At 51.7% G+C, this 23,473-nt stretch overlaps 7 protein-coding genes across 7 annotated transcripts; 3 read left to right on the top strand and 4 right to left on the bottom strand.

Moving 5' to 3' along the window:
* Nucleotides 1-605: 605 nt before the first annotated feature.
* Nucleotides 606-1,592, bottom strand: N7458_001724 (putative ubiquitin conjugating enzyme (UbcD); the record flags this gene model as incomplete). Its single annotated transcript, XM_056905107.1, has 5 exons — nt 606-745; nt 840-1,023; nt 1,183-1,212; nt 1,393-1,438; nt 1,549-1,592. The coding sequence occupies 5 exons, from the start codon at nt 1,590-1,592 to the stop codon at nt 606-608; spliced, it is 444 nt and encodes a 147-aa protein (XP_056769214.1).
* Nucleotides 1,593-2,190: 598 nt separating this feature from the next.
* Nucleotides 2,191-3,714, bottom strand: N7458_001723 (acyl-CoA dehydrogenase; the record flags this gene model as incomplete). Its single annotated transcript, XM_056905106.1, has 4 exons — nt 2,191-2,237; nt 2,324-2,433; nt 2,520-3,435; nt 3,513-3,714. The coding sequence occupies 4 exons, from the start codon at nt 3,712-3,714 to the stop codon at nt 2,191-2,193; spliced, it is 1,275 nt and encodes a 424-aa protein (XP_056769213.1).
* A 568-nt stretch (nt 3,715-4,282) lies between these two features.
* Nucleotides 4,283-6,685, bottom strand: N7458_001722 (Transcriptional activator of proteases prtT; the record flags this gene model as incomplete). The annotated part of the gene is made up of 4 exons (XM_056905105.1): nt 4,283-5,100; nt 5,150-5,444; nt 5,481-6,324; nt 6,426-6,685. 4 exons carry the CDS (start codon nt 6,683-6,685, stop codon nt 4,283-4,285), a joined length of 2,217 nt encoding a protein of 738 aa, XP_056769212.1.
* Nucleotides 6,686-6,998: 313 nt separating this feature from the next.
* On the top strand, nt 6,999-8,458 carry fen1 (multifunctional nuclease RAD27; the record flags this gene model as incomplete). The annotated part of the gene is made up of 5 exons (XM_056905104.1): nt 6,999-7,011; nt 7,065-7,150; nt 7,226-7,230; nt 7,290-7,851; nt 7,937-8,458. 5 exons carry the CDS (start codon nt 6,999-7,001, stop codon nt 8,456-8,458), a joined length of 1,188 nt encoding a protein of 395 aa, XP_056769211.1.
* A 2,839-nt stretch (nt 8,459-11,297) lies between these two features.
* N7458_001720 (histone H1/H5 family protein) lies at nt 11,298-12,637 on the top strand (the record flags this gene model as incomplete). The annotated part of the gene is made up of 6 exons (XM_056905103.1): nt 11,298-11,364; nt 11,460-11,485; nt 11,641-11,663; nt 11,802-11,932; nt 12,090-12,421; nt 12,521-12,637. 6 exons carry the CDS (start codon nt 11,298-11,300, stop codon nt 12,635-12,637), a joined length of 696 nt encoding a protein of 231 aa, XP_056769210.1.
* A 4,261-nt stretch (nt 12,638-16,898) lies between these two features.
* N7458_001719 (1-phosphatidylinositol-4-phosphate 5-kinase) lies at nt 16,899-19,590 on the top strand (the record flags this gene model as incomplete). The annotated part of the gene is made up of 2 exons (XM_056905102.1): nt 16,899-18,040; nt 18,108-19,590. 2 exons carry the CDS (start codon nt 16,899-16,901, stop codon nt 19,588-19,590), a joined length of 2,625 nt encoding a protein of 874 aa, XP_056769209.1.
* A 1,401-nt stretch (nt 19,591-20,991) lies between these two features.
* Nucleotides 20,992-22,930, bottom strand: N7458_001718 (putative transcription initiation factor TFIID subunit 12; the record flags this gene model as incomplete). Its single annotated transcript, XM_056905101.1, has 2 exons — nt 20,992-21,246; nt 21,332-22,930. 2 exons carry the CDS (start codon nt 22,928-22,930, stop codon nt 20,992-20,994), a joined length of 1,854 nt encoding a protein of 617 aa, XP_056769208.1.
* Between the last annotated feature and the right edge of the window lie 543 nt (nt 22,931-23,473).

Below are 23,473 nucleotides of genomic sequence, written 5' to 3'. Positions count from 1 at the left end.
AGCGTCCCAGTGTCTCCCTCCAACAAGTAAAAAGAGCCTTTTGTTCATCGATGGTTCGCACGAAGCAGGGGATTCTGTTGGCCGAAGCATGAGATTCCCCAAGGCAATTGTCGCCAAAGTAAAAGGACTTTTTCATGGATGATCCGGTTCCTTTTTTTTGATCTTGCCGAATAGAAAAATAGCAAAGACGAATCGGAGAACAGGTCTCGTGAAAACCACGACCCCCCGAGAAGCCTCGAGGTTCAAAGAAAGAAGATGCCATATGCAGGAGGAGTTTGGTCATAATGATCGTTGGAATATGCCATGTCCCAGTTAATTAACACACACAGACGAGAGAAACGCAAAGATGGGTTTAGACGTAGCAAAGCGGTGCGCGCGCATCACACACAAGGCAAGAGAGAAACATAAAACAGCGGCGAAGACGCAGAAAACGACGAAGACGCATTTGGAACCATCACAAAGTTTCTACGACCACGGTACGCCAGGCTTCGCGGATTTGAATCTAACGAAGTAATAAAAAGAAGATGCAGAGGCGACGGGGGTTAGACTTGAGTCATGGTCGCACAGAAGGAAGGAGGAGGGCAGATTTGTTGAATAATTGCCGATCAAATAGCGTACTTGCGTGTCCATTCACGAGCCGTCGCCTCGTACCGGGGGCGGTCCGTCTTGTAGACATGCGCGATCTCGGGCACCAAGGGGTCATCCGGGTTGGGGTCTGTGAGCATCGAGCAAATGGAGAGCAGGACTAGAGAGAGATATGAATTAGCAACGAGATTTTTCGTCTTGGCGCCGAGTGTGGCAAAATAGTTTTTGATTCGGCGAATTGGGATTCAACGCACCTTTAGAGATAGTGAGAGCAGGGCTCCATTGGTCCCTCAGGATGTCCAGACAGATACTGCCGTTGGAGTTGATGTTGGGGTGGTAGATGCGGGTGGTGAAGTTGACCTTGGGCGGCTTGAATGGGTAGTCCGTGGGGAAATGGATGGTGAGGAAGAAGACACCTCCGGAGTATGGCGAGTCAGTCTGTAGAAAGACATATTAGTATGAATGATACCAAAAACCAGAATCGTCAATCGTGCTGTGTTTGGGACTGCGATGGAAAGACTTTTGGTGACGGCTGCATAGCCCCTCCACAGCCCCTCCGCAGCCAGCCGATTGAAGGAATAGAATGAATCGACTTACAGGACCCATGATAGTTGCTTGCCAGTGGAACTATAGAGAGAAAAAATCACTTGTTAGTACATCATCATCAAATCCACATCATCCCTCGACCGATCCCATTATCTGCGTTTTTGAGGGGCTCTCATTTCAGCCCCACGGCACGATAAGGCTTCACTTGGCAGCGAGCGACCGTCAAGAACGAGGGGGACGAAGAACGACAAGAAACCATACCAGGTCATCTCCAACGGGGCCAGCGGAGCAGGAGGACGGGGGATCCCTATCGAACGAAGAAAAATGTCAGTCTCTCTCCAGTTTCTCGCTCGTGTGCTGGCCACACCCGTAGAGGGGTTACGGGTGGTGGTGTTCGGTTGGTGGGCAGATCCTTACCGGCCGAGATCAGTGAGTTCCTTGTTAATGCGCTTGAGAGCCATGACGACGGGTTGAAGTGGTATGTAGGAGGGAAGGGAAGACTGGAGCGGGAGGAAAAAAGGATGGTCAGCGAGGAGGAGGGGGGCCACAGTTGGATCAGTCAGGCTGTTTCCACGTACGGTTACGTCTTTGTGTGGAAAAGGAAGAAGAGAAAGAAGAAGAAAGAGGGGGAAAGTGGGCGGGCGGGTGTCTGATGGGTATTACCAATACGCGCCACACCATGACACATCCCGCCCCGTGTGTATTTTTGGCGAGGACCTTCGTAGGTCTCGTAGGGCTGGTTTGGTCTGTATTTGGTTGTTTCCGGATGTAATTTACCATGTATAGGCGTCCCTCATACTCGTCAGACGTCCAATTTACGAGATACATCTACTTTTATCATATGTAGTTCAGTATGCCCAAAGTTGATGCCTCAGTTTTTCATTTTTAGCCCCTCGGATGATGTCACGTGCGGGTGAGGCGCCCGCCTTGTCCTGATGGGGAAGGAATCCGCGCTCCGATTTCTTCCACGCTGGGAAGATTCTATACAAGTTTATAACCCTGAGTACAGGGAAGAAAGAAAGAAATGCAAGACGTAGTACAAGATAACCCAATACCACTTCAAACAAAGGCCTGCTTGCCGGTAATAGCCCGGCCCAGGATCAAAGCTGTCAAAGAAAAAGAAAATAATCAGCTTTCGGCCCAAAAGAACCAGTCTCAAAATTGGGCATGCAACGATGCGGAGAGATCTTACCATGAATATCGCTCTGACCCTCGTAGGTCTGCACCACGAACAGATTGGCCACATGGCGACCAATATGGTATTCATCACTGGCAGCATTACCACCAAATATTTCTTGGAGGCTGTAGGGATCAGAAAGTTAGCGTCTCATCTCAAGACCAGCCATCGGAAGATACATGAACCGGGCAAAAAAAAAAAGCAAACGTACATCCGTGAATTGGCCAGAGCCCGATCGCAGTTTTGGCGCTTAATCATGGAAATCATTTCGGCCGTGGCCTTGCCAGCATCCTTCAGACGAGCTACTTGTACCGCAGCCAGCGTGCCATAAGCAGCGTCCGTAGCCGCATCGGCCAGCTTCTTCTGAACCAGCTGGTACTTAGCCAGTGGGTTACCCTTGAACTGCTTGCGCTCGAGACTGTACTCCCGAGCACGGGCAAGACAGTCCTCCAAGGCACCCATGGCGCCAAAGGCAATTCCCAGACGAGCACTGTTCAGGCAGGTAAACGGCCCCGTCAGGCCCTCGACATCGGGCAACATATTCTCCGCCGGCACGGGACAGTCATCCATCTGGATCATACCAGTGATGGACGCACGCAGGGCGGTCTTATTCTTAATAGCGGGGGTCTCGAAGGTACCCGGCGGGCAGCGCGAGCGCTCGACGATGAAACCCTTGATCTTGCCCGTCGACTCCAACTTGGCCCAGACCAGCGCCAGATCCGCGATGGGCGAGTTGGTGATCCAGGTCTTGCTGCCGCTCAACAGGTATGTGCCCTTCTGTGTCGGGTGCTCGCGGGCCACGGTTTCCATGGAGCCAGGGTCGGAGCCATGATTGGGCTCCGTCAGACCGAAGCAACCAGACAGCTTGCCCTTGGCCAGGCCAGGCAGGAACCGTTGCTTCTGCTCCTCCGTACCGAACTCGTAGATACCCGTCATCGCTAATGAACTCTGCACCGACATGCCTGATCGGTATCCAGAGTCCACGCGCTCGACCTCCTTTGTGATCAGGCCCGAGGCCACGGTGCTCACGCCAGCACACTCGTATCCCTCAATTGAAGCGCCCAGAAGGCCGAGCTCGCCCATCTCCTCCAGGATCCTGCGGTCATAGTCCTCGTTGCGGTAGGCCTCTGTTCAGTACCAGGTCACTGTTAGTATCAATGCCCAAGTAACACCGCAACGCGGTCGGTCAATTGGAGATACGCACCCAGAATCCGCGGCATCAACCGTTCCTGGCAATATTGCCGCGCAGTGTCCTGAATAGCCAACTCCTCTGCTGTGTACAGCTCCTCCGCAGCGAGGGGGTCCTCCCAATTAAACACCGCCGAGGAAGCATACCGGCGACCAGCGACGGGACGACCAGCCTGGAGCGAACGCGCAGCCGCGCGTAGAACAGAGCGATTCATCATTCTCACAAGAACAAGAATATAAGAACAAACAAAATGAAAAGATGAGAGCGGAGAATGTTGTCTACAACGAAGTTATCTGTCGGTTTTGTTGCGGGGGAGCTCAATCAAATATGCGCTAGCCGTCGGAGAACCTCGGCAATTGTGGGACGCGCAAATCACCGAGCGTAAGCCAGCGCGGAAAGGATCTGGGGTCCCTGACGCCGCGAGGCGGGGATGTCATTACACTAAACCATTCGATCGATTGCCCGAGTCTGGTATGCCTTGTTTCGGTGTCTGGTCCCCGGCTCGGACTTTTTCGGTGCTCGTGTGCTTTTCTGTACTCGGGAGACTCGGCATACGCAGGGTTACCGGGGCCGGATTTCAGGCCAGCACACATGGGGCAAGTATATGCGGCGGGAGATACAAGTGGGACGAGAACCATTATTGTGTCTGTATTTCTAGAGACTGTAATCGCCTATATTCAACTGGACAATTATAATTATCCTACATCAGTCCGGATCATTATGTACAAGGGGTTATCCAAAGAAGATACACAGTGCCAACCAGCATATGGCAATACAGCTCTCCATCACGCCGGCATCTGACTCTGCAAGAAATCAAACACGCCCGTGGGGAAGTACTCTTCGTCAAATCCCCACAGATCCGCCATCATAGGATCCATCGAGCCTTCTGAAAGGCCCGGCTCGTGCTTAGCCAGCCCAAGACCCGGATCGAACCCATTGCTACGCTCCGCAGATAGTGGTGCCACGCCCAGGAGCGGAGGGGGATGGTTCAAGATCGTATCTCGCTCACCCAGAATTTGAGCGCCAGGGATGATGACCGGCTTGAACAGCGAGGATGTCTCCGACTGGGGCGTGGGCCCGCCTGACTGCTGGGTGCCATTCCGCTTCTCCCACTCTTCCAGTCCAGTGAGCATCTTTCGCAGACCGCGAGCAATGTGGTGGCTCAGATGACGCTCGCTGGCTCGCTGACTACAAGACACCATCACATCGACAATGCGCCCCACTAGATTGCGCACGTAGGGAATGTCAATGACAAGACCTGCTGAGGAGATAGAAGTGCTTTGGCCTTGACCGCATTGGTTGGAGCATGACTTGACCGCGATTTTCAAAAGGAATACCGCCGCAAATGTAATCATGCTGTGGAGGTACAGCGGCACGCCGACCAGAGCGCGCTGGATGTCTTTCTCATCTAGAACCACCTGGAGGGTGGCGATCGCTGATTCAATGGCAATGTTGGCACGTTTCCTGCGCTCGGGCGACATGGCTTTGGAAGTGGTAGAAGAATGATATGTTCGAAGGGCGACCGAGTTCAACTGCAGTCGGGAAAAGTTATAGTGCATGTAGACGGCTTTGTAAGGGTATGCACCGACATGTCGACTCCCAGCTGATATTGAGTTAGTAAAAGGATCGAATCGATCATCAAAGTAACATACCAAGACGCGGTAACCAGGCTGATTTCCAATCTCCCAGTTCTTGATCATACTGGTCGATTTTTGGGAATTCGCTCTCAGGAACCTCGAGGTCCACGTCAGGACCGAATGCGAAGTATATACGGGTCAGGACTATGAACAGATCAACCTGGCTGTGCAGCCTTAGGTCGCCTTGGGATATCGTGGGTGATTGCGTAAACGTATTGTGTTGTGTGATGGCTGGGTCTTCGTGGATGATGGGAGGTCGACCGTAAGCGATCGAGAAGTGGTGTTCAAGGGTCTTGATGCAGTTAGCAATCTAGAGCAGATTTTGCGGTATATCGATCAAGCATACATATAGAAGGTACCATAATCTGGCTTGTTCCTTGTGCTCAGGAGAGCCCTGTACAGCTTTCCGGAAGAATTGGTGGACATTTCGCTCAGTCGCAATGCGAACAGCGTAGCCAGAGAGCTTCCAGCTCACATCGGCAAGCCAGAAGGCCCCAATACATAGTGCCCGAATGTCGTCCATAGTATGGTGATGTCCAAGCATCGATTCAGAGGCCAGCTTTGCAAACTCTGTGTAGCAAGTATCGAATGTTCGCTCCTTGCTAGGCATATGAAGTGCCGTCACGGCAAGAATAGCAGCGGACAACATAGACGATGATCTCCGGGCGGAAGTCAAGTCCTTATGTGCTAGCAATGCCCCATCCCAGAGGTACCTGTTGAGCACCTGATCGAAGTGATGGAACAGTTCTTCGGCCTCCTGGAGATCAACCACGCCGCGCGAAATAAAATCGGTCACCAATGCCTGGTCCGGCGCATAATCCTCGCTCGGCGAATTTTCACGGTTTTCGCTGAGCTGCGTCACCTCGTACAAACTTCCCATAGGAGCCGTCACGAGCGAAGTCGCACTTGTCTCCTCACGATCGATCTTATACTGCGGCTGTTGTTGAGAAAAGGCATAGCTAGACGAGCTAGACCCGGTAAACCTTCCTGACGTAGTATCCGCCGAGTTGTTCTTGCTGTGATGTCCGAAGGTATGGCCAGATTCATCCACCGATACCGTCGAGTCTTTGCGCCCCCGCTTCTTCGAAGGCGTCTCAATCGCTCCGCCGCCGGCCTGATAGTATGATAATTCTGGGAGCTGTGACTTCCTAAGCAGGTCGGTCATTGCCAGCTCGATCATGGTCTTCCAACTATCCATAGTGATAGGATTAGCATTGAAATCGTAGGGCAACATGTACTCCTACCTCCCATAGGAGAGATTCCAGGGACACCGAAGTTAGGGCTAACTTACTCGGCCTCATCCTCCAACAACGTTTGGAGGCTCTTGTTGACAACGCACTCCAGGCCCATGCGCCGACACCGCGAGCATGTCGACTCACCTGCCTTCATGTCACAACGAACCTTGTGCTTTTTGCATTCCGTGCATGCGCGTATCCTGCGGGAGATCTTCGGGACATGCGCCTGTCGCTGGTCCTCCGGCGTGAAGCCCCCTCCCGGCGAGGGAGGCGAAGCATCGCCATTGGCCTCAAAATGGATGCGATTCCGCTTCATGCTGGGAACTTGCACCTCATCCCGCAAAGCAGACTCCGGGAGTAGGAAGGCGGGGTTGGGGGGCTCCGGTTCTCGACCGATAGGATTGTGGCCTGAGGCATTAATGGGCCTGCTTCGGCGCCGGTCACGTGTAGGTGTTTGCGGAGTGTTCCTGGGTCATGTGGTTCGAGACGCTAAACCCCATTTGGTTTAATGGCGGCGCGCGTTTGAACAGCGAGCGCGTCACTCTCGTGGTGGGAAGCTCCGGGAGCTTGAGAACTAAGTCCTGCGCAACTCTCAACCGTGACTGGCATCCGCCAAACAATCTGCCAAGATGGGTATCAAGAGTGTGTGAAATTCATGGACCTCCAATTCGGAATATCTGCTAACCAAGCGCTAGATCTCTACCAGGTCATCTCCGAGAATGCCCCCGATGCGGTCAAGACGGGTGAGATCAAGAACCATTTCGGCCGCAAGGTCGCGATTGTGAGTCGAAAATTGCAAAATACAAAATATCCGACGCTTATCAATGACTGACAATCTGGGTATTTTGAATTTTAGGACGCGTACGTCTACAATCTGTGATGCGACAGTCCAACGAAGGAGCACCACTAACGTAACACAGATCCATGAGTATCTACAGTTTCCTTATTGCAGTGCGATCCGAAGGCCAGCAGCTCATGAGTGAGTCTGGTGAGACGACCTCACACCTGATGGGCATGTTCTACCGAACCCTACGTATGGTCGACAACGGCATCAAGCCACTGTACGTCTTCGACGGAGCCCCGCCCAAGCTGAAGTCCGGCGAACTGGCCAAGCGTGGCGCACGCAAGGCGGAAGCAACCGAAGCGCACGAGGAAGCCAAGGAGACTGGTACCGCAGAGGAGGTCGAGAAATTCTCGCGGCGGACGGTGCGGGTAACCCGCGAGCACAACGCCGAGTGCAAGAAGCTGCTGAAGTTGATGGGCATTCCCTATATCGATGCGCCGACTGAGGCAGAGGCACAGTGCGCTGTGCTGGCGCGCGGGGGCAAGGTCTATGCCGCTGCGTCCGAGGATATGGATACGTTGTGTTTCGATGCACCGATTCTGTTGCGCCACTTGACGTTTAGTGAGCAGCGGAAGGAGCCCATTCTGGAGATTCACTTGGACAAGGCGATGGAAGGGCTTGACATGGACCGCAAGCAGGTATGCTGTTTGACCCACGAGTTCGCAAGGCTTTGCAAAAACTATATTTCAAAGTGCTAATCTCGCCACGACTTGACTACTTTAGTTCATTGACCTTTGCATTCTCCTTGGATGCGACTATCTCGAGCCCATCCCCAAGGTCGGCCCGAGCACCGCACTCGCCCTGATCCGCGAACACGGCACCCTCGAAAAGGTAATCGAGTTCATGAACGAAGACCCGAAGAAGAAATACGTGATTCCAGAGGAGTGGCCATACCAGGACGCGCGCGAGCTGTTCGCCAACCCGGACGTCCGTGACGCGAACCACCCCGACTGCGACTTCAAGTGGGAGGCGCCGGACGTGGAAGGTTTGGTGCAGTTCCTGGTGACGGACAAGGGCTTCAACGAGGATCGCGTGCGTAATGGTGCCGCGCGCTTGACCAAGAACCTCAAGAGTGCGCAGCAGTCGCGGTTAGAGGGATTCTTCAAGCCGGTCGCGCGTACGGAGGCAGAGAAGGCCACTCTCAAGCGGAAACACGACGAGAAGCTGCAAGAACAGAAGAAACGCAAGAAGGACGAGGCCAAGGCTAAGAAGGAGGCTAAGGCGAAGCCTCGTGGTGCGAATTAGTTTCTCGGTGCTCGGTGGGTGCTTTGCGACATGAGGGGGTCTACGACGCGGCAGTCAATTCCCTTCGACTGGGATATTCCAGCAGGGTTTCCTCGTCCAGGCGGATAAAATTTCGTTATCTCATTTTCTCGATCTCTCTACGAGCTAGGCGTTGGTGTTATCCGGTTTGTCTTTTTTTTTTTTTTTTTTAATGGCGGTGCGCTTTTCATGATCTCGGTCGGCGGGTGGACAGTGACTTCCCATCCGGCCATCCCGACTACCCTGATCCATGGCATGGAGTCTAGCATCTCATACCAGCGAAAATCAAAATTTTTTACCAGATAAACAGGTGGTGTTTACGATTTCCCATCCATCTACATAAACCATACATGTCTCTTGGCGGTTGTGCGTGTAGGATCAGAGGATCATGTCCTCGACGTGGTACAAAGGATATCCACTCTTTTCGGCTGATCCTTACTCCCACGGATCCTGAATTTGTACAAAAATCATGACATATGTGAGAAACAAGCATTTCTTTTTCGTATTCCTTGAATTTGGTCACTTGCGGCCTTGGTGGTGGCCGTAAGGGTGGAGTTCAAAGTGGTGCAGTTGTATAGATTGACCAGAGCTAAGCGAGATGCTGCCGAGGATGAGCAACCAACAAAAGACCAGTGATCCCAACCATGAATGTTGTAAATTGTTAAAAGGTCGTAAACCTGGATTGAAATCAATCATGGGCAACTTATTATCTGTTTCAAAAGGATAGAAGAGCATTGTGTGGAGTGGGATCAGTCGTTCGTCCATCGAGTCCCTTGATTCGATGCGGGCGAGCAGCCGGATCAGGCATCGTGATCTCCCCCTCACGGCGTGCTTACGAGTCGATTTCTGTCCTTGAATTGGGATTTAGAATACGTAAAGAATTTTCAAGTGGTCTTGATTTAGCTGTAAATGTTTATGTTTTGTTGTTTATTGTAGCTTGAGGTGTTGATAGCCCGTAGATTATCCCAGCAGTTGTGTTGATTCAAGTCCGACGACGGGCAGATCAGGCTGGGGCACGTACTAGTGGATGGGCAATCAACGAGCTCAGCGATCAGTGGAGCAGAACGGTAGAAAATACACCTTGATATTTGATTCTATTGGCTCGAGATCGTTGATCTAGTGATCTAAGGGGGAAGTAGGATGCCGATTCGTGGTGATGCCCGGTTGGCCGTTGAGAACCTAGGATATATATCGAGTTACCCCCTCCGTGATGCCCTCCATTTGCCACCACCCTTGTACGAGTATAGCTTTCACTTGTATGGATAGTGCTTAATAGAAAGAATATCACGTCAAATGTAATAACTATGTCTTATCAATAGCTAAACTAGTATCATCAAGTATTAAAATTCCCCGTAGTTATGATCACGTTGCCAATAGACGTGGATGATGATCACGGGCAACAGAGCAAGCGGTCAGTTAAGATGGCAGCCAAGTTAGGGTTTGAGCAAGCCACAGCATCTCCCCTCCGCTAGACAAACCACCACAACACCAGACCGATCGAGGGCCATCCCCAATCTGCTAAGTTGCGCTGTACATCCAGTCCGAGTCACGACATCATCGAGTCACTGCGGCGTACCATGGACCAAGTGGCCCAGGCTTTTTTCCCTTTCCAGCGGGGGTGCCAACGCATGTGCCTCGTGACGGCTGCAGGTCCTCAAGGCACCACCAACACGCAAGGAGGGAAGCTTTTTCCCATCGGATGCATCTGAAATCGAAGTATATCACGATGATAGACATGTACTAGAGTACCTATTATTACTGTAGTGATACTTTATATATTCACAGGGCGATTAATGGTTGGTCCACTCTATCATCGACCGGACTACGGTTGGGTACATACTGACCCAGGCATGATTCGGAGCAAGAAACGAGTAGCAGTGGACCAACACCTATCTTTACAGCTGGTGGATAGCTGTTCTCGGCTATATTCTGCTTTTTAGGTTCACACAGGAGGGAAGATCTGGATTCCATGATTGTATTATCATTGCCTCCCAGTGTTGTGCGAAGACGGAAAGGAGTTCCACGGGCTGGTCGATCCCCTCCGGTTCCAGTGGAATGTGTCCATGCCAGAATAAGCTCTAGGGAGAGAAAAGAAGACAAAAAAAGCCCCTTTGGTAGATCATGGGGGAAATAGACGATCTACGTACCGGAAAAAGAGAATCTAGAGTTGGTGTCCATCGTGCTGTTGAAGTACGTCTGGTCGATTGGGTTGCCGGATAGAGTGCGCGATTTCTGGCCATCCGAGGAGACAGGAGAGTATCTCTACAGATAGAAAGAACGCACTGGTCTGGAGAGACGCAGTGCAGATTGCAAATTGCAGACTCGATTGTCTCTCAAAGGTGCGAGAATGGAGTCCCCCCCTCGTCAATTTGGTCTGCCATCTGGGGGAATGCGCGCCGCCAACCATTTTGCAAGGCGAGCGTCAGCAACGAGATAGTAAAGAAACGAGAGGACTCACAGAGTCACTGCAAGATAACTTTGTCAATACGAAGAAAGGAGTAGTTAGTCCAGCAACAGCAGATGATCAGAGTACGAAATATCAAAAAGAAACGCGACGAGGGAAAAAGACCCGTGTGATGGGAGAGGCGCCCGGGGGGAGAGGGTGATCTTGTGTCAACACCCAAGACCCGCCGCCTATAAATCGCGGATGCCCCGCTGCTCTTCCCACCCTTCCGCTTGCTGCTTCTTCTTCCTCTTCTTTCTCCTCTTCCCCCAACGCCTACTTCTCTTCTTCAAAATCTTCCAGGTCTTCCTGCTTATACTCCTTCCACCCTCTTTCTAAATAACACACACAATCCAAACCCCCTTTATCTCCCCAACCATGCCTCCCAAGAAGGCTACCAGCGTGACCAAGAAGGCCGCCGCTCCGGCTCACGCCTCCTACCGTGGTATGTTTCTTCTGATCCTGCACGCGTCCCCCATCGCGTAAAATTAAAATAGGTATCGCTGGTGTCGCGAACGTCTGCTGATTTTATTCATATAGATATGATCAAGGATGCTATTGTCAACGTGAGTAGATCACCATCCCCGCCCGGCTTGTTGTGATCTCGGGTCGCGCGCCCGACCGTGACACGTCCGGTCTGAGGCTCGCATGCAGCCACCACATCCATGGGGATGGCTTTTAATTCTTCTTTTGCATTGCTAACTGGCCTTTCTGTCAATAGCTGAAAGAGCGCAATGGTTCCAGGTACGTACTTGTTGCGCGCAACATCTCGTCGCCGCGCTCTGGTCTGATCGCCCTCCCGCGGTCCGGACCAGCGCGTGATGATTCTTGCTTTTTGACTCCCTTCCGTACGCACGTACTGACTCACCTGCCCCATGATAGCCGCCAGGCCATTAAGAAGTATGTGTCGTCGAACAACAAGATCAACGTCGCGTCTCAGGCCACCTTTGACGCCCAGTTCAACAAGGCCATCAAGGCTGGTGTTGAGAAGGGCGAGTTCACTCAGCCCAAGGGTAAGTCCCAATTGATCTCGGTTGATTCCCTGCGCGCATTGCTTGTCATCAGCTCATTGTCATCCCGTGTCAATGTTGTTTGTTCTTGCAAGAGCGCGCGGGGTTCTCCTCGTCTTTACTCTTGTGTTTTGATCGTATGCTGACGCGTCCCTCATAGGTCCCTCTGGTCCCGTGAAGCTGGCCAAGAAGGAGCCTGCCCCCAAGCCCGCTGCTAAGCCTGCTGTTAAGAAGGCCACCACCGCCGCCGCCAAGGTAAGCAATCTCAACTCGCTGGCGCGAATTCATCATCGTCCAAATTACTCACAACCTCAACAAAAGCCCGCCGCCAAGGCCGCTGCCACCAAGAAGACTACTTCTGCTCCCAAGAAGACTGCCACCAAGGCGGCTCCCAAGACCTCTGCGGCCAAGAAGGCTAGCACCACCAAGAAGACCACGGCTGCCAAGCCCAAGGCCAACTCTGGTAAGGCCCGCAAGACCACGACCACTGCCGTATGTAGCCCTATTGTCTCTCTCTCTCTGAACTCACCAACCAACCGTGACGTCGATGTATCCTCGTTGATCCTCAGTTCACTAACCTTGTCCTTCCAGGCACCGGCGGTCGTTGATCAGCCCAAGGTCATCGGCAAGACCAAGTCTGGCCGTGTCACCAAGACCACAGCGGCGCCCAAACCCGCAGCCAAGAAGCGTGCGGCCCCCAAGAAATAGAGGATCAGCATCACTGTAGTCCTCCCATTTTTTCTCTCACGTGCGCTTTTTGTTTCTTCGGGAGGGCGATTTGATTCCCTATGGTGCTATTTTTTCTCTTCCGCTGTAATTTCTTTGCCTCCTCTCCCCCTCCCTCTTATCGACACCTCGATCTTGGTGACTCGACTCTACCTCTGGCTCTGGCTATGACAGCTTTGATGGTTTTGATGGACTCTTTTTTGTTGCTCCCCTTCTTTTTATTAACTCCGCGCTGTCTTGTTTTCTGGGAATATCTTTGTTATGATGGACTTTGTCTTTTTACCTCCAAAGTCGAAAGGATGGCGTCTTGCGGTGGGTTGTGTTCAATGGGGAAATTGTGCTTTGGTTCGATGTCTTTTGTTTCTCTTTTCCCCCGTGCTCTCTGTCGAAATCCGTGGTCTTTCTGTCCGGTTTCTATGGGAGACTCTGGTTGAATTGGAATCTCTTTTGATCCGTGCTCTGTGCCTTGTTTTGATTTTGTAGGCTGTGTGTGTGGTGCCGCTCATGGGAGGGATGGGTATGAGTTGAGGTCTTTGCTGGATCAGTAGTCGAAATACTGGGTACTGGGTTCTTCCGTAGTCAAACTAAATCTCAATCAAGGACGTTCGCTTCATCATGGGAATTTGATCCCTCCCCGGAGAAGAAATAAGGGTATATTACCGGAACAATCTTTCTATGTAAATGAATCTGATCTACCTTGGGTCTGGTGTGAGTCTGGTGTATATCCGTCCAGTAACACACTGTACTGTAATCTTGGCAGTTAACGTAGTTCCCAGCCGTCTCGAACACCCGGCCGTCCTGAACACCCCAAACACCATACTAAATACGATATTTCAGATTATGATATTTCAACCCACAAGGGTTTATATAAGTTGAAGGGATATTCAAGTATCAAATATGTCACATTAAGTATATTTATCAGGTCAAAAACTATTTTGAGGTAGTGTAATATTAATATATAAATATGCATCACCTTGTCGGCGTGTATTTTTAGTAATATATGTAAATAACTATGTAATCTATTTATTGATGGATCTATACTAGTCAATGCATTACCAGGAACTATCCTACCAAAAATCAAGAAATATTATATATTGTTGTTGATATATAGCGACCTGAAATATCGTGTTTACTATGGTGTTTAGGGGTGTTCCGGACGGCCGGGAATTACGTTAGTTGAGAGGATCACCTGACTAACCTCAACACTCCTAGGACCCTAGCACAGCACAGTAATAATCACCGCCACAGCCACAGCTTGGCACGTTTCAACACGCGCCGTGATAAGCAGCCTCGCCGCGCGGGAATGTGTTGTCAATAGTCATCCATCTATCTCCGTATCTAAGTTAGAGGTCAGTTAGTTGGGGAGTGTGAGGTCTTATTGGTGGGGTCTCCCGTTTCCGGTTAACATGTTGCTAGGGAGTACTGTAGTGTATGTACTTTTTTCTGGGATCTGGCGAGTCCTTGCTAGGGTTTGTTTGCTGGTTGTGGACGTGGTTCGATGATCCTTTTAGCTATTGCTGTATAGTAGACTTTGGGGTGGAGGTTAGGATTGGGGATGGATTGCTTGTGTGGGGGTTTGTACAGGAGTCCTAGGGTGTACAGAAGATGTCGGACTTGATGGAAAGTATAGAAATGGGAGGACAGTACACTAGAAGAGCTGTTTCGTTTCGCTTTGCAAGTTGAAGCTGTGGACGTTGCATTGCTGTTAGTCTTGAGAGCTCTAAGTATTTAGTACTGTCCTGTTGAAGTCCCTCTCACCAAAATGGGATCATCAAATGTACCGCAGTATCAGTCTAATGCTTTGCTTGCGGTTTCTCCCAACTCTCAAACACTCTCTTGCATCGTCACTGCATGAGAAGTACGAGGCCACGCTCTCGCGGACTGCGCGAAGAACTCGACCTAGGAGCCTCACAGGGATAGTGTAAGAATATCATCATATACGTTATTTTAGTATATTTTCGAAAATGCTGCTGTTGATTAATTATAGCTGAGCTTATTGCTGCAGCCCTGTTCTTGTCCGACGCTGCTCTTTTCAGTTATAAGATCTAAGATCTGGCTCTGGACGCTGAAAACGATTAGAAAGCCATCTAGAAACTCATATACTTAAAAGGGTGGTCATAGTCATCCCTCGCAAAATTTACCAAGTGCATATCATACGAAGGCTACGGATATTAATATTGAATGTGGAGCAGGCGGTTATTTTTGGAATAAAAGTGCATAAGCCGAGTATAGTCAGGGGCGGAACTGGTAACTAGTACAGTAGTACAGCACCAGACCTTGAGGATTGTCTTCTAGAAGCACCCCGGAGATGAAGATAATAGAGTGTCGGAGACTTTTTCTTGGATGTAATAAAGTATCTTGGCTTAAGCGGTAGCGGTTATTCCCCCTAAACATCTACGGTGTTGTCAGGTGAACGATCTCCTAGACTAAAAGCCGGAAACGAACTATTTTAGGCCGCCGCCAATTTAAGCCTGTTCGTGCACGTGATGGGGATGCAATTTAAGGCTTTCGGACCAATTTCGAGCGAGTTGGGAATTCTGCATGGATTTGGTTCTTTTTACTTTTTTCTTGCGCCATTCCTGGAGCTCGTCTAGCTTGCATGAAACGGGAAGAATCTGAGGTTCCTGGTCAAAATAACGTCTATTCTATACGTGATCTTCCAATACTCAAGTGCAGAGACAAAGTCCTTGATCTTGTATGAGATCGACTCAAAATTTTCCTCTCGAGGTATGAGGATAGTCACAAAATTACAATCATTCAAAGCCCACACTTTCCAACGATACTCCATAGGGTTTCGTCGCGCGAAAAACTAAGTTGCTGCGCCACTCTTTGGGTCAGGCACCGCCAGTTCCTTACCCTATCCAGGCTAACCTCAGTGGACACGATCCACGATACCTCCTCCAAGATGTGGCAGAGACAATTGGCGCAATACACCCGTGAATAAACTCCAGGGTAGCCCTATGGATGGTTTGCATGATGCCTCCTTCTCCAGTTAGAATGGAGGGTATGCTACCAGTACGTCACCGAAAAAGAAACCTCCTTGCAGATATTGGAGGGGCAGCTCCAATTGTCTCCGATCGGTACCCTCCCATGCGGTCGCTGAGTTGTCGAGGGCCCGTGGGTGGATTCATTAGACTGTACAAGTCTTCGCATAAAAGGGCGAGTCGGCGGGAGAGATCCCGTGTATGGTCCAGGGAGTTTATGGAGTTGTTCGTTTTTGTTCGGTCGCATCGATCTGGAGACAGGATCGATGAAGAACCTGGTTTGGGATGATATTGATTTGAGGGTGCGATAGATAAGAACGGTTCCAGTTACTTGGGATGCCTGGATGTACTCGCTACGGCCAGTTCGTAGGTCTTTATCGAACCAGACTTCATACAGTCAAGCACCTTGTAGGCTAGTACAATAGCAGTTCGAAAACTAAGGAAAAGAAACTAAGGAAAAGGTCTAGCTAAGTACGCTTCGGCCTTCTCTCTTTTAAAGGATCTTTACACATGTCTTCTTTCAAGGTCTTTCTACGTGGCTCCGGCAATATTTCTCGATTGATCATAGAGCCCCATCGTACAAGTATTGGTCAAATAACGTGCTCAAATACGGACCGTCAGTCTGGCAGAGTAATTAAATAATGATGCAGGAGCCAGCCCAGCTGAGCTGTGGAGATCGGAGGAGGGTAACTTGGACTGATCCATACCGACGTGCAACGTAATTACGCCGGGTCCCCTGGGCCCCCCCCCCCCGTCTTTCTCTCGCTCGCTCGCTCGCTCTCCCCGACAACCCTCAAATCACGACCTCAACTCAATCACTCAACCCACTCGACTCGTCCAACTTCAGCACCCCCCTCCCCCCGTCTTCAACATCAACCATCTCATCGAGAACATCCCTTCTTCCGCCAATTTCTTTCTTCTGCTGTCTTCGCTCTCCCGAAACGCTGGAGCCTCCCCGTGAACCCCGATCATGTTTATCCGTTGAAAACCCTCCATCTTGCCACGCCTTGGCCTGGCCGCCATCTCCGGGTAGAGATCAACTTTTTCGACACCATTCGTCCAACCTCACCGTCTTCCCCTGCTCCTTCCTCTCATTCTGATCCGCTGGCTTGCGGTCCGGTTCTCAATCTTGGTGCCTCTCCACCAATAAGGCTCATTGCCGTCACTTCGGGTTGCCGGCCCACGCAGAGCTCACGTCACGCCCACCCCCCGGTGTCCCTAAGAATCCTCTCCACGCTCTTGTACCCCCAAACATAATCATGCCGTCCTTTTCGAGCGAATCCTACCAGACGGCTACGGCGACCACCACCACGACCCATCCTCCCCGCTCGTTCGAATCTCCACATCGCAAGTCTCACGACAAAAGCTCCGTCGGAAACACCTTCCTGTGGACCAACTGGCCCAACGGCGACGCAAACCACGACTCCCACCAGAATGATCGCCCAGTGATCACCAATCTAAAGAACGGTAGCGCATATTCTCTGAATGGCACCCGCTCCAGCATCGGCTCCTATACGCGCGACCTCCCGCACTCCAAGGACGGCAGTATGCACTCGCTAGGCAATGGCTCCATCAGGGATCCCCGAGACAATGCTCGGCCATCAGCCATGTTGGATCGTAAACCCTCGGATGCTGGACCTGGAGCAGGCTCTGCGATGGTGCCGACTTCAAATCAACAGGTCAATGGTAGCACTACGAGCTGGAGCCACCGATCTGCGCCGGGGAAGACGATGGTCAACGGTGATTCTCACTGCCCCTCCGCAGATGAAACCGCAGTCTCAGATCGGGCTACAAGCCCATCGACTTCCCTACTGCAGATTCCCAATTCCGATGACACCGGTCGTCACTCTCCAGATCCGGATCGATTGACACCGGGACCAAACTCCAGTCATCACCACTACTCCTCCCCTCCCGCTCCCTCCTCTCCCGATCCTACCCTCATGCCAGAATCACAGCAGTCCAGTCTGCGGCATCGACACTCGCTACAAGTTCCAAGAGCCCCCAGTGGTCGGCGAAACAGCCGCGACCAAGGCGAAGATATCGCTTACGCTACCGGCCGACTCTCCCCCCCCTCGCCCGGAACGCGCCGCACATCATTCAGCCTGATTCGACGTTCAACAAGAGCACAGTCAGAATCCGTGGATGAAACAGTACCGGATGAGGAAGCCGCTCGCTGGGCGGAGGCTATCAAACAAAAGCGAGCATCACGGCGACGGCGCGAGGATGATGATGACGAACGAGTGATAGTCGGTACCAAAGTTGACCAGAATCACGTCAACTATGTTACCGCATACAACATGTTGACGGGTATCCGGTTTACGGTCTCCCGGATCAATGCAAAGGTTGACCGGGAGCTGACCCCCGCAGACTTTGACGCTAAACACAAGTTCTCATTTGATATGTATGGCCACCCGCGTCCTGAACTCTGTGATATTCTCCCGCCAATTTCCATGACTGACCATTGATAGCACCGGCAACGAGTTGATCCCCTCCGCAAAATACGACTTCAAATTCAAGGACTATGCGCCGTGGGTGTTTCGACACTTGCGCGCAAAGTTCAACATCGATCCTGCCGACTACCTAATGTCTTTGACCAGCAAGTATATCCTGTCCGAACTGGGCTCGCCCGGGAAGAGTGGCAGTTTCTTCTACTTCTCGCGCGACTACAAATACATCATCAAGACCATCCACCATTCCGAGCACAAGCTCCTGCGGAAGATCTTGCCGCTGTACTATAATCATGTGCAAGAGAATCCCAACACCTTGATCTCGCAGTTCTACGGTCTACACCGAGTGAAGATGGCGTACGGCCGCAAGATCCACTTCGTCGTTATGAACAACCTGTTCCCTCCACACCGCGATATTCACCAAACGTTCGATCTGAAAGGCTCGACCGTTGGCCGTGATCTGCAGGAGTCTGATCTGGAGCGGAACCCACGGGCGACCATGAAAGATCTGAATTGGGTTCGGAGAGATCGCCATCTGCAGTGTGGACCTGAACGACGATTTGACTTTATCGAGCAATTAACCAAGGACGTGGAACTGCTCAAGAAGCTCAAGATCATGGATTATTCCCTACTTGTTGGCATTCACGATGTTGAGCGCGGCAACGAAGAGAAACTCCGTGACAAGACGCTTCAGGTCTTCCAACCCGGTGGCGATCGTGAAGAGGAGGCCAAGGGTAACATGCTGATGCGGACGCCGTCGAAACTCGAGAACGAACGCAAGGCTCGTGAACTGCGCATGCTGATCAAGCGTGAGCGACCAGTGCCCTTGGACAAATCCGCGGCCAAGATGCCAGAAGAGGTTCTAGATTCGCGGAAAATGAATCTCAAATTCTACTCTGACGACGGCGGGTTCCGCGCCACCCGCGAGGACGGTTCCTTTGGCGACGAGATTTACTATCTTGGCATCATTGACTGTCTCACGCACTACGGTATGGTCAAGAAGATTGAGAATTTCTTCAAGGGCCTCTCGCACGATCGGACTCAAATCTCTCCGATTCCACCAGAGAACTATGGAGATCGATTTGTGAAATTTGTCAAGGGCATTACCATGTCAAAAGAAGAAGCCGAGCGGCGACGTGAGTCGCAGGCTTCAGCTAGAGTAGTGAATGAGAAGCGTCAGTCCCGGTCTTCCTCTGTCGAGCGCACCATGCAGGCAGCCGAGAAGGAGGCGGCGAAGGATGTATCGGTGACGCACCCTCGCACCCTGGCCACTGTGTGGGATCCCGCAGATGCAGCCGGTCCCGGCCCAACCTCTACCCTACCCATCGTTGATGAAGCTGGCGAAGCTAGCAGCGTCGGCGGTCACAGCTCGCACAGCCGACAGGGTCGTCGATTGTCTGATAAGGATCTTCCTCCCGTGCCAACCGACGAGCACCCACCAACCTCTACCAAGGGCAAGGAAATTGACCGAGGCGAAGACTACCTCGCGAACAAGCGCCGGTGATAATCCCCTTGCTGCACTGAACTCTGTGTCTTGCGAACTATCAACGATTCACTCTTTTACAAGCGATGCATCCGATGTCTTTCATTTTCTCCTAGACTTACATTCCTTATCCAGTCTCACCGACTCACCTCCACCATGCCTTTCCCTTTCCCTTTCATTTTCCTTTTTCTACAACTCCATCCTTGGAACCGTTTCTTTTCTTAGCGTACCTATTATCCTGTTTTTGCTTAATTTGTCCCTGTGAGAATCACTACATACCCTGTACCAATCACTATACCACTTTGTCATGCCAGCTCCCGACTTTACCCTCGGCTTAGCTCGTCCTCGTCCTCGTCCTCGTCCTCGTCCTCGTCCTCGTCCTCGTTCTTGTTCTACTTCTTTCCTATTCATGTTCATGTACTTGACTGGACCGTCTGATCCTGACCGTGTCCCCCTTTTCTTTGGATCGTGCTTGTGCTTGTGCTCCATTAGAGAATCGTGATATGTATGTTGTTTCTTCATGTTGAATATCAGAGACACACCCCGTGAGCGTGATACTAGAATTGAAGTTTGAGCCTGGGGGCTTTCAGTTGTTCTGTGTGATTCTTTTTCTCTCTTTTCCTTGGATGTAGATTTACTTGTAGATGGTATGCTTATATACTAGGCTTATAGGTTATACAGTAGAAGCCTTCATTTGAATGGCACATAGATGATGCGCGATCCCTACTTTGGGGGTAATGGTAATTGCTGTATATGCGTCAATCTGTAAATGTCGTGTAGATAGAATCCAAAGTACTTCCCCTTGAAACGTAGTAATAGTTCTTGTGGCAACCAACCATCGTATCGAATAGCGTGAGTTCTCGAGTAATTCCCCATGCATACATACCCTGGAAACGCTTTCGTACAATTATAGAAAGTTAATCGAAGCAAATCTACCAAACGCAGAACTTGCTACTGTATTACAATGTATCTCCATTTCCCTAGATTCGCATATTTCCAAGTCCAAAAGCAGTAGAAAAGGAATATCAAAAACGCCAGTCGCCCCCCCTTCCGCGTCCCGCCCCTAGAAACACACGCAAAGCAGGATATCTCAAAGTTGATCGTAGTCGAACCGAGCTAGAAACCTTGAAACCCATTGGGAGAAGAGCGAAATAAAAGAGGAATGACGATGTAAAGGTGGAAAGACGTGAAAACTTGATCCCCCTGCTTCTGCCTAATTTGAAACGCCAGGACTTCTCGAGGTTTGGAAATAGAGAGATCCGCAAGCACCGCAGCCACCCGCAAACGCAAAATGTTGACCGGAAAAAACAAGAGGAAACGGGGAGTGAGTGAGTGATTCCGAGAGAAACGAATGATGCGAGAAGGAATTGAAGGGAGCATCATTGTTGTTGAGTCCTCGGTTTGTCGTGACGGTGACAGCACTCACTCAGACCGGCCTTGGGTGACCTTGGCCGCCTGGATGGCAGACATCTTTTGCAGCCAGCCCTGGGTGGGCTGGGGCTTCTTGACGGTGCGGAGGTCATCGGTTGCGAATCCGGAGATACGCATGTTGTAGTTGCGCTCCAGCACGAGCTGGATGTCGCGGATCTCGAGGGTCGAGGTAGGGCGCAGCTTGGCCAGACGGCAGGCTTGGGTGATCACGTCGTCGACGAAGTCATCGGCCATCTGAAGCATGAACTGTGAGGATGGGGGGTTAGTCTTTGTTTATATTTTGTTTGGGGGTTATTCTCGCTTCAGGATTGGTTCAGTTTTGCTTGCTTACCTCTTCTGCATCCGGGGATAGCATCTCACCCTCGCCGCCGCCGGTGACTTGGCGAACGAGGATGTCGAGCATCTTCTTACTGAGGACGTGCTGACCCTCACCTTCGAGCACGTAGCCGGGGTGTTTCTGGATGGCTGGCTGGCCCATCACACCCATCTGGTTGTGGCTGGGACCGCCAGAGAAGGTGGGGCGAGAGCTAGGCATCGGGACTGGTTCGGGAGTTGAGACGTTCAAGTTCTTGGGGATGACCATGTTGATGCTGCGGTTGGGGGTTTCTGTTGAGCGGTTGGTAAGGTAGCCGGGAGGGTGAATTTGCTGATTGTTTGCTGCCTGGTTGACTTGCTGGTTCTGCTGCTGACCTTGATTGCTGGTGTTGTAGTTGGCAGCTTGCTGCATCGCGGCTTGTTGTGAGAGAGGTCGAGGGGGTCCTTGGTTCATAGGCTGGGGTGGTCCAGTTGGAGTAGGCGTGGATCCATCCGCATTTGGGGTTTGACTAAAGCTCACTTGCGCGCCGGGCGTGCCCTGTTGCGATGGTGGTTGGGGTCGCTGAACTGGTGGTTGCGCATTGGAAGGCGCGGGTGTCGTCCCACCGGCCGAGGACGCAGAAGGTACCTGCCCTGGTTGTGATGTTGACGGCGACATCGCCTGTCCAGCTTGACTACGAGCCGCATTTACAGCCGAGTTGATGGTGTGGGGTGCTGGAGCTGGAGCCTGGCCAGGCATAGCATTTGCCGCAACACCGGCCTGGTTTGGAGGAGCAGCTTGCGGCGCGGCCACATTCGCTGCTGCTCCTGCGGGAACTGCAGGCTGTTGTATTGAAGGTGCGCCCGTCATATGTCCCTGTTGTTGACTCATCTGCTGACCGGACTGCTGGGCCTTGAAGCTTTCCTGCTGTTCCTTGAACTTGACAAGGAACTCGCTACCTTCCCGGAACAGCTTCTCGGCCGCGAGCTGTCGAGTCTTGAACTCTTGCATTTCCTCCTGTGTCATGTTGCCCTGGCCCTGTCGCTGCGCAAACTGCTGGCGCAAGTCTGTGATCCGAGCCCGCCCAACCTCCTGCTTCTGTAGCGCGATACCATATCGAAGGCGAGCCTCGGGAATCCAGTTTTGAACCTGCTCCTGGGTGACATTCGGAGGAAGGTAGAAGTTCAGCGCGCTGACCTTGGCCTGGATCTGGGGGAGCAACTGGGTGAGGTTTTGCGGGTTGTTGGACTGGGTGCGTTGGACCGGCTGACCCTGCTGAGGCTGGCCCTGTTGCTGTTGCGCGGCGACCGCGGCGGCGGCTTGGGCTTGATGCTGCTGGAGCGCTTGCTGTCGGGTCTGTTGGAACATTCGCATACCCTTCATCAAGTTCTGCGACAGCTGTGACAGCTTCATATGCGCAGTTTGGTATTCATGACTCTGCGGATCACGGGTGTTCAGCGCCTCCCACAGGTTGCGCACCAACTGTGTGTGCTGCGCCTTCTGCTGGTCATTCAGGTGGGGGAGTTTCTGGACTTGATCGGTTCGAATCAAGTTGGAGTGCTGCTGTGGCTGTACCATGGGCTGCTGCTGCTGTTGCGGCTGCTGCTGGCCTGGCTGGCCTTGAGCACCATCCATATTTGCGACCACAGAGACGGACTTGGAAATCGGCGTGTGAAGGCGGGCAAGGTGGACCGGGAAAGGGGAGGCTGGTATGGGTTGACCCGAGTATTCGTGTGAAATGAAGAACAAAGACCCGACGAAGGTCACTTCCTTATCACGCAAGCGGGTCGGAAGAAGCCTGGGATGGCTGGGACTGATGGCAGGGTGGAATTTGGGCTGGAGAGATGAGGTCGGGAGACCAGTCTTGGCATCCGCCCGGGCGACTCAATCGAACATTTCGACGGTGACTCGGTGCCTGGTCGAATTATACTGGATTTTACGCGCACAACTTTTGCGCTGAATAATCCATGAAGACTACTTGGGCGAATTATTCTTGCAGACTTTAGTTGGTCTTAATGGAGGAGATCTTGGTCGATTTTCAACAAGAGGTATGCCCCCAAAGCTATACGGAGTCTCGTGCTCACAGGCCTTGGCAGAGAACTCACTGGAAAGAGGAAATAACAATACATGAACTGTTCAAGCACTCTGATAAAGAACTAATTACCGATACAAAAGTTG

Source organism: Penicillium daleae (assembly GCF_028827525.1).
Source record: "Penicillium daleae strain IBT 16125 chromosome Unknown utg000002l_segment0_segment0, whole genome shotgun sequence".
NCBI lineage: Eukaryota > Fungi > Ascomycota > Eurotiomycetes > Eurotiales > Aspergillaceae > Penicillium > Penicillium daleae.
This window is presented reverse-complemented; position numbering and strand designations above follow the sequence as displayed.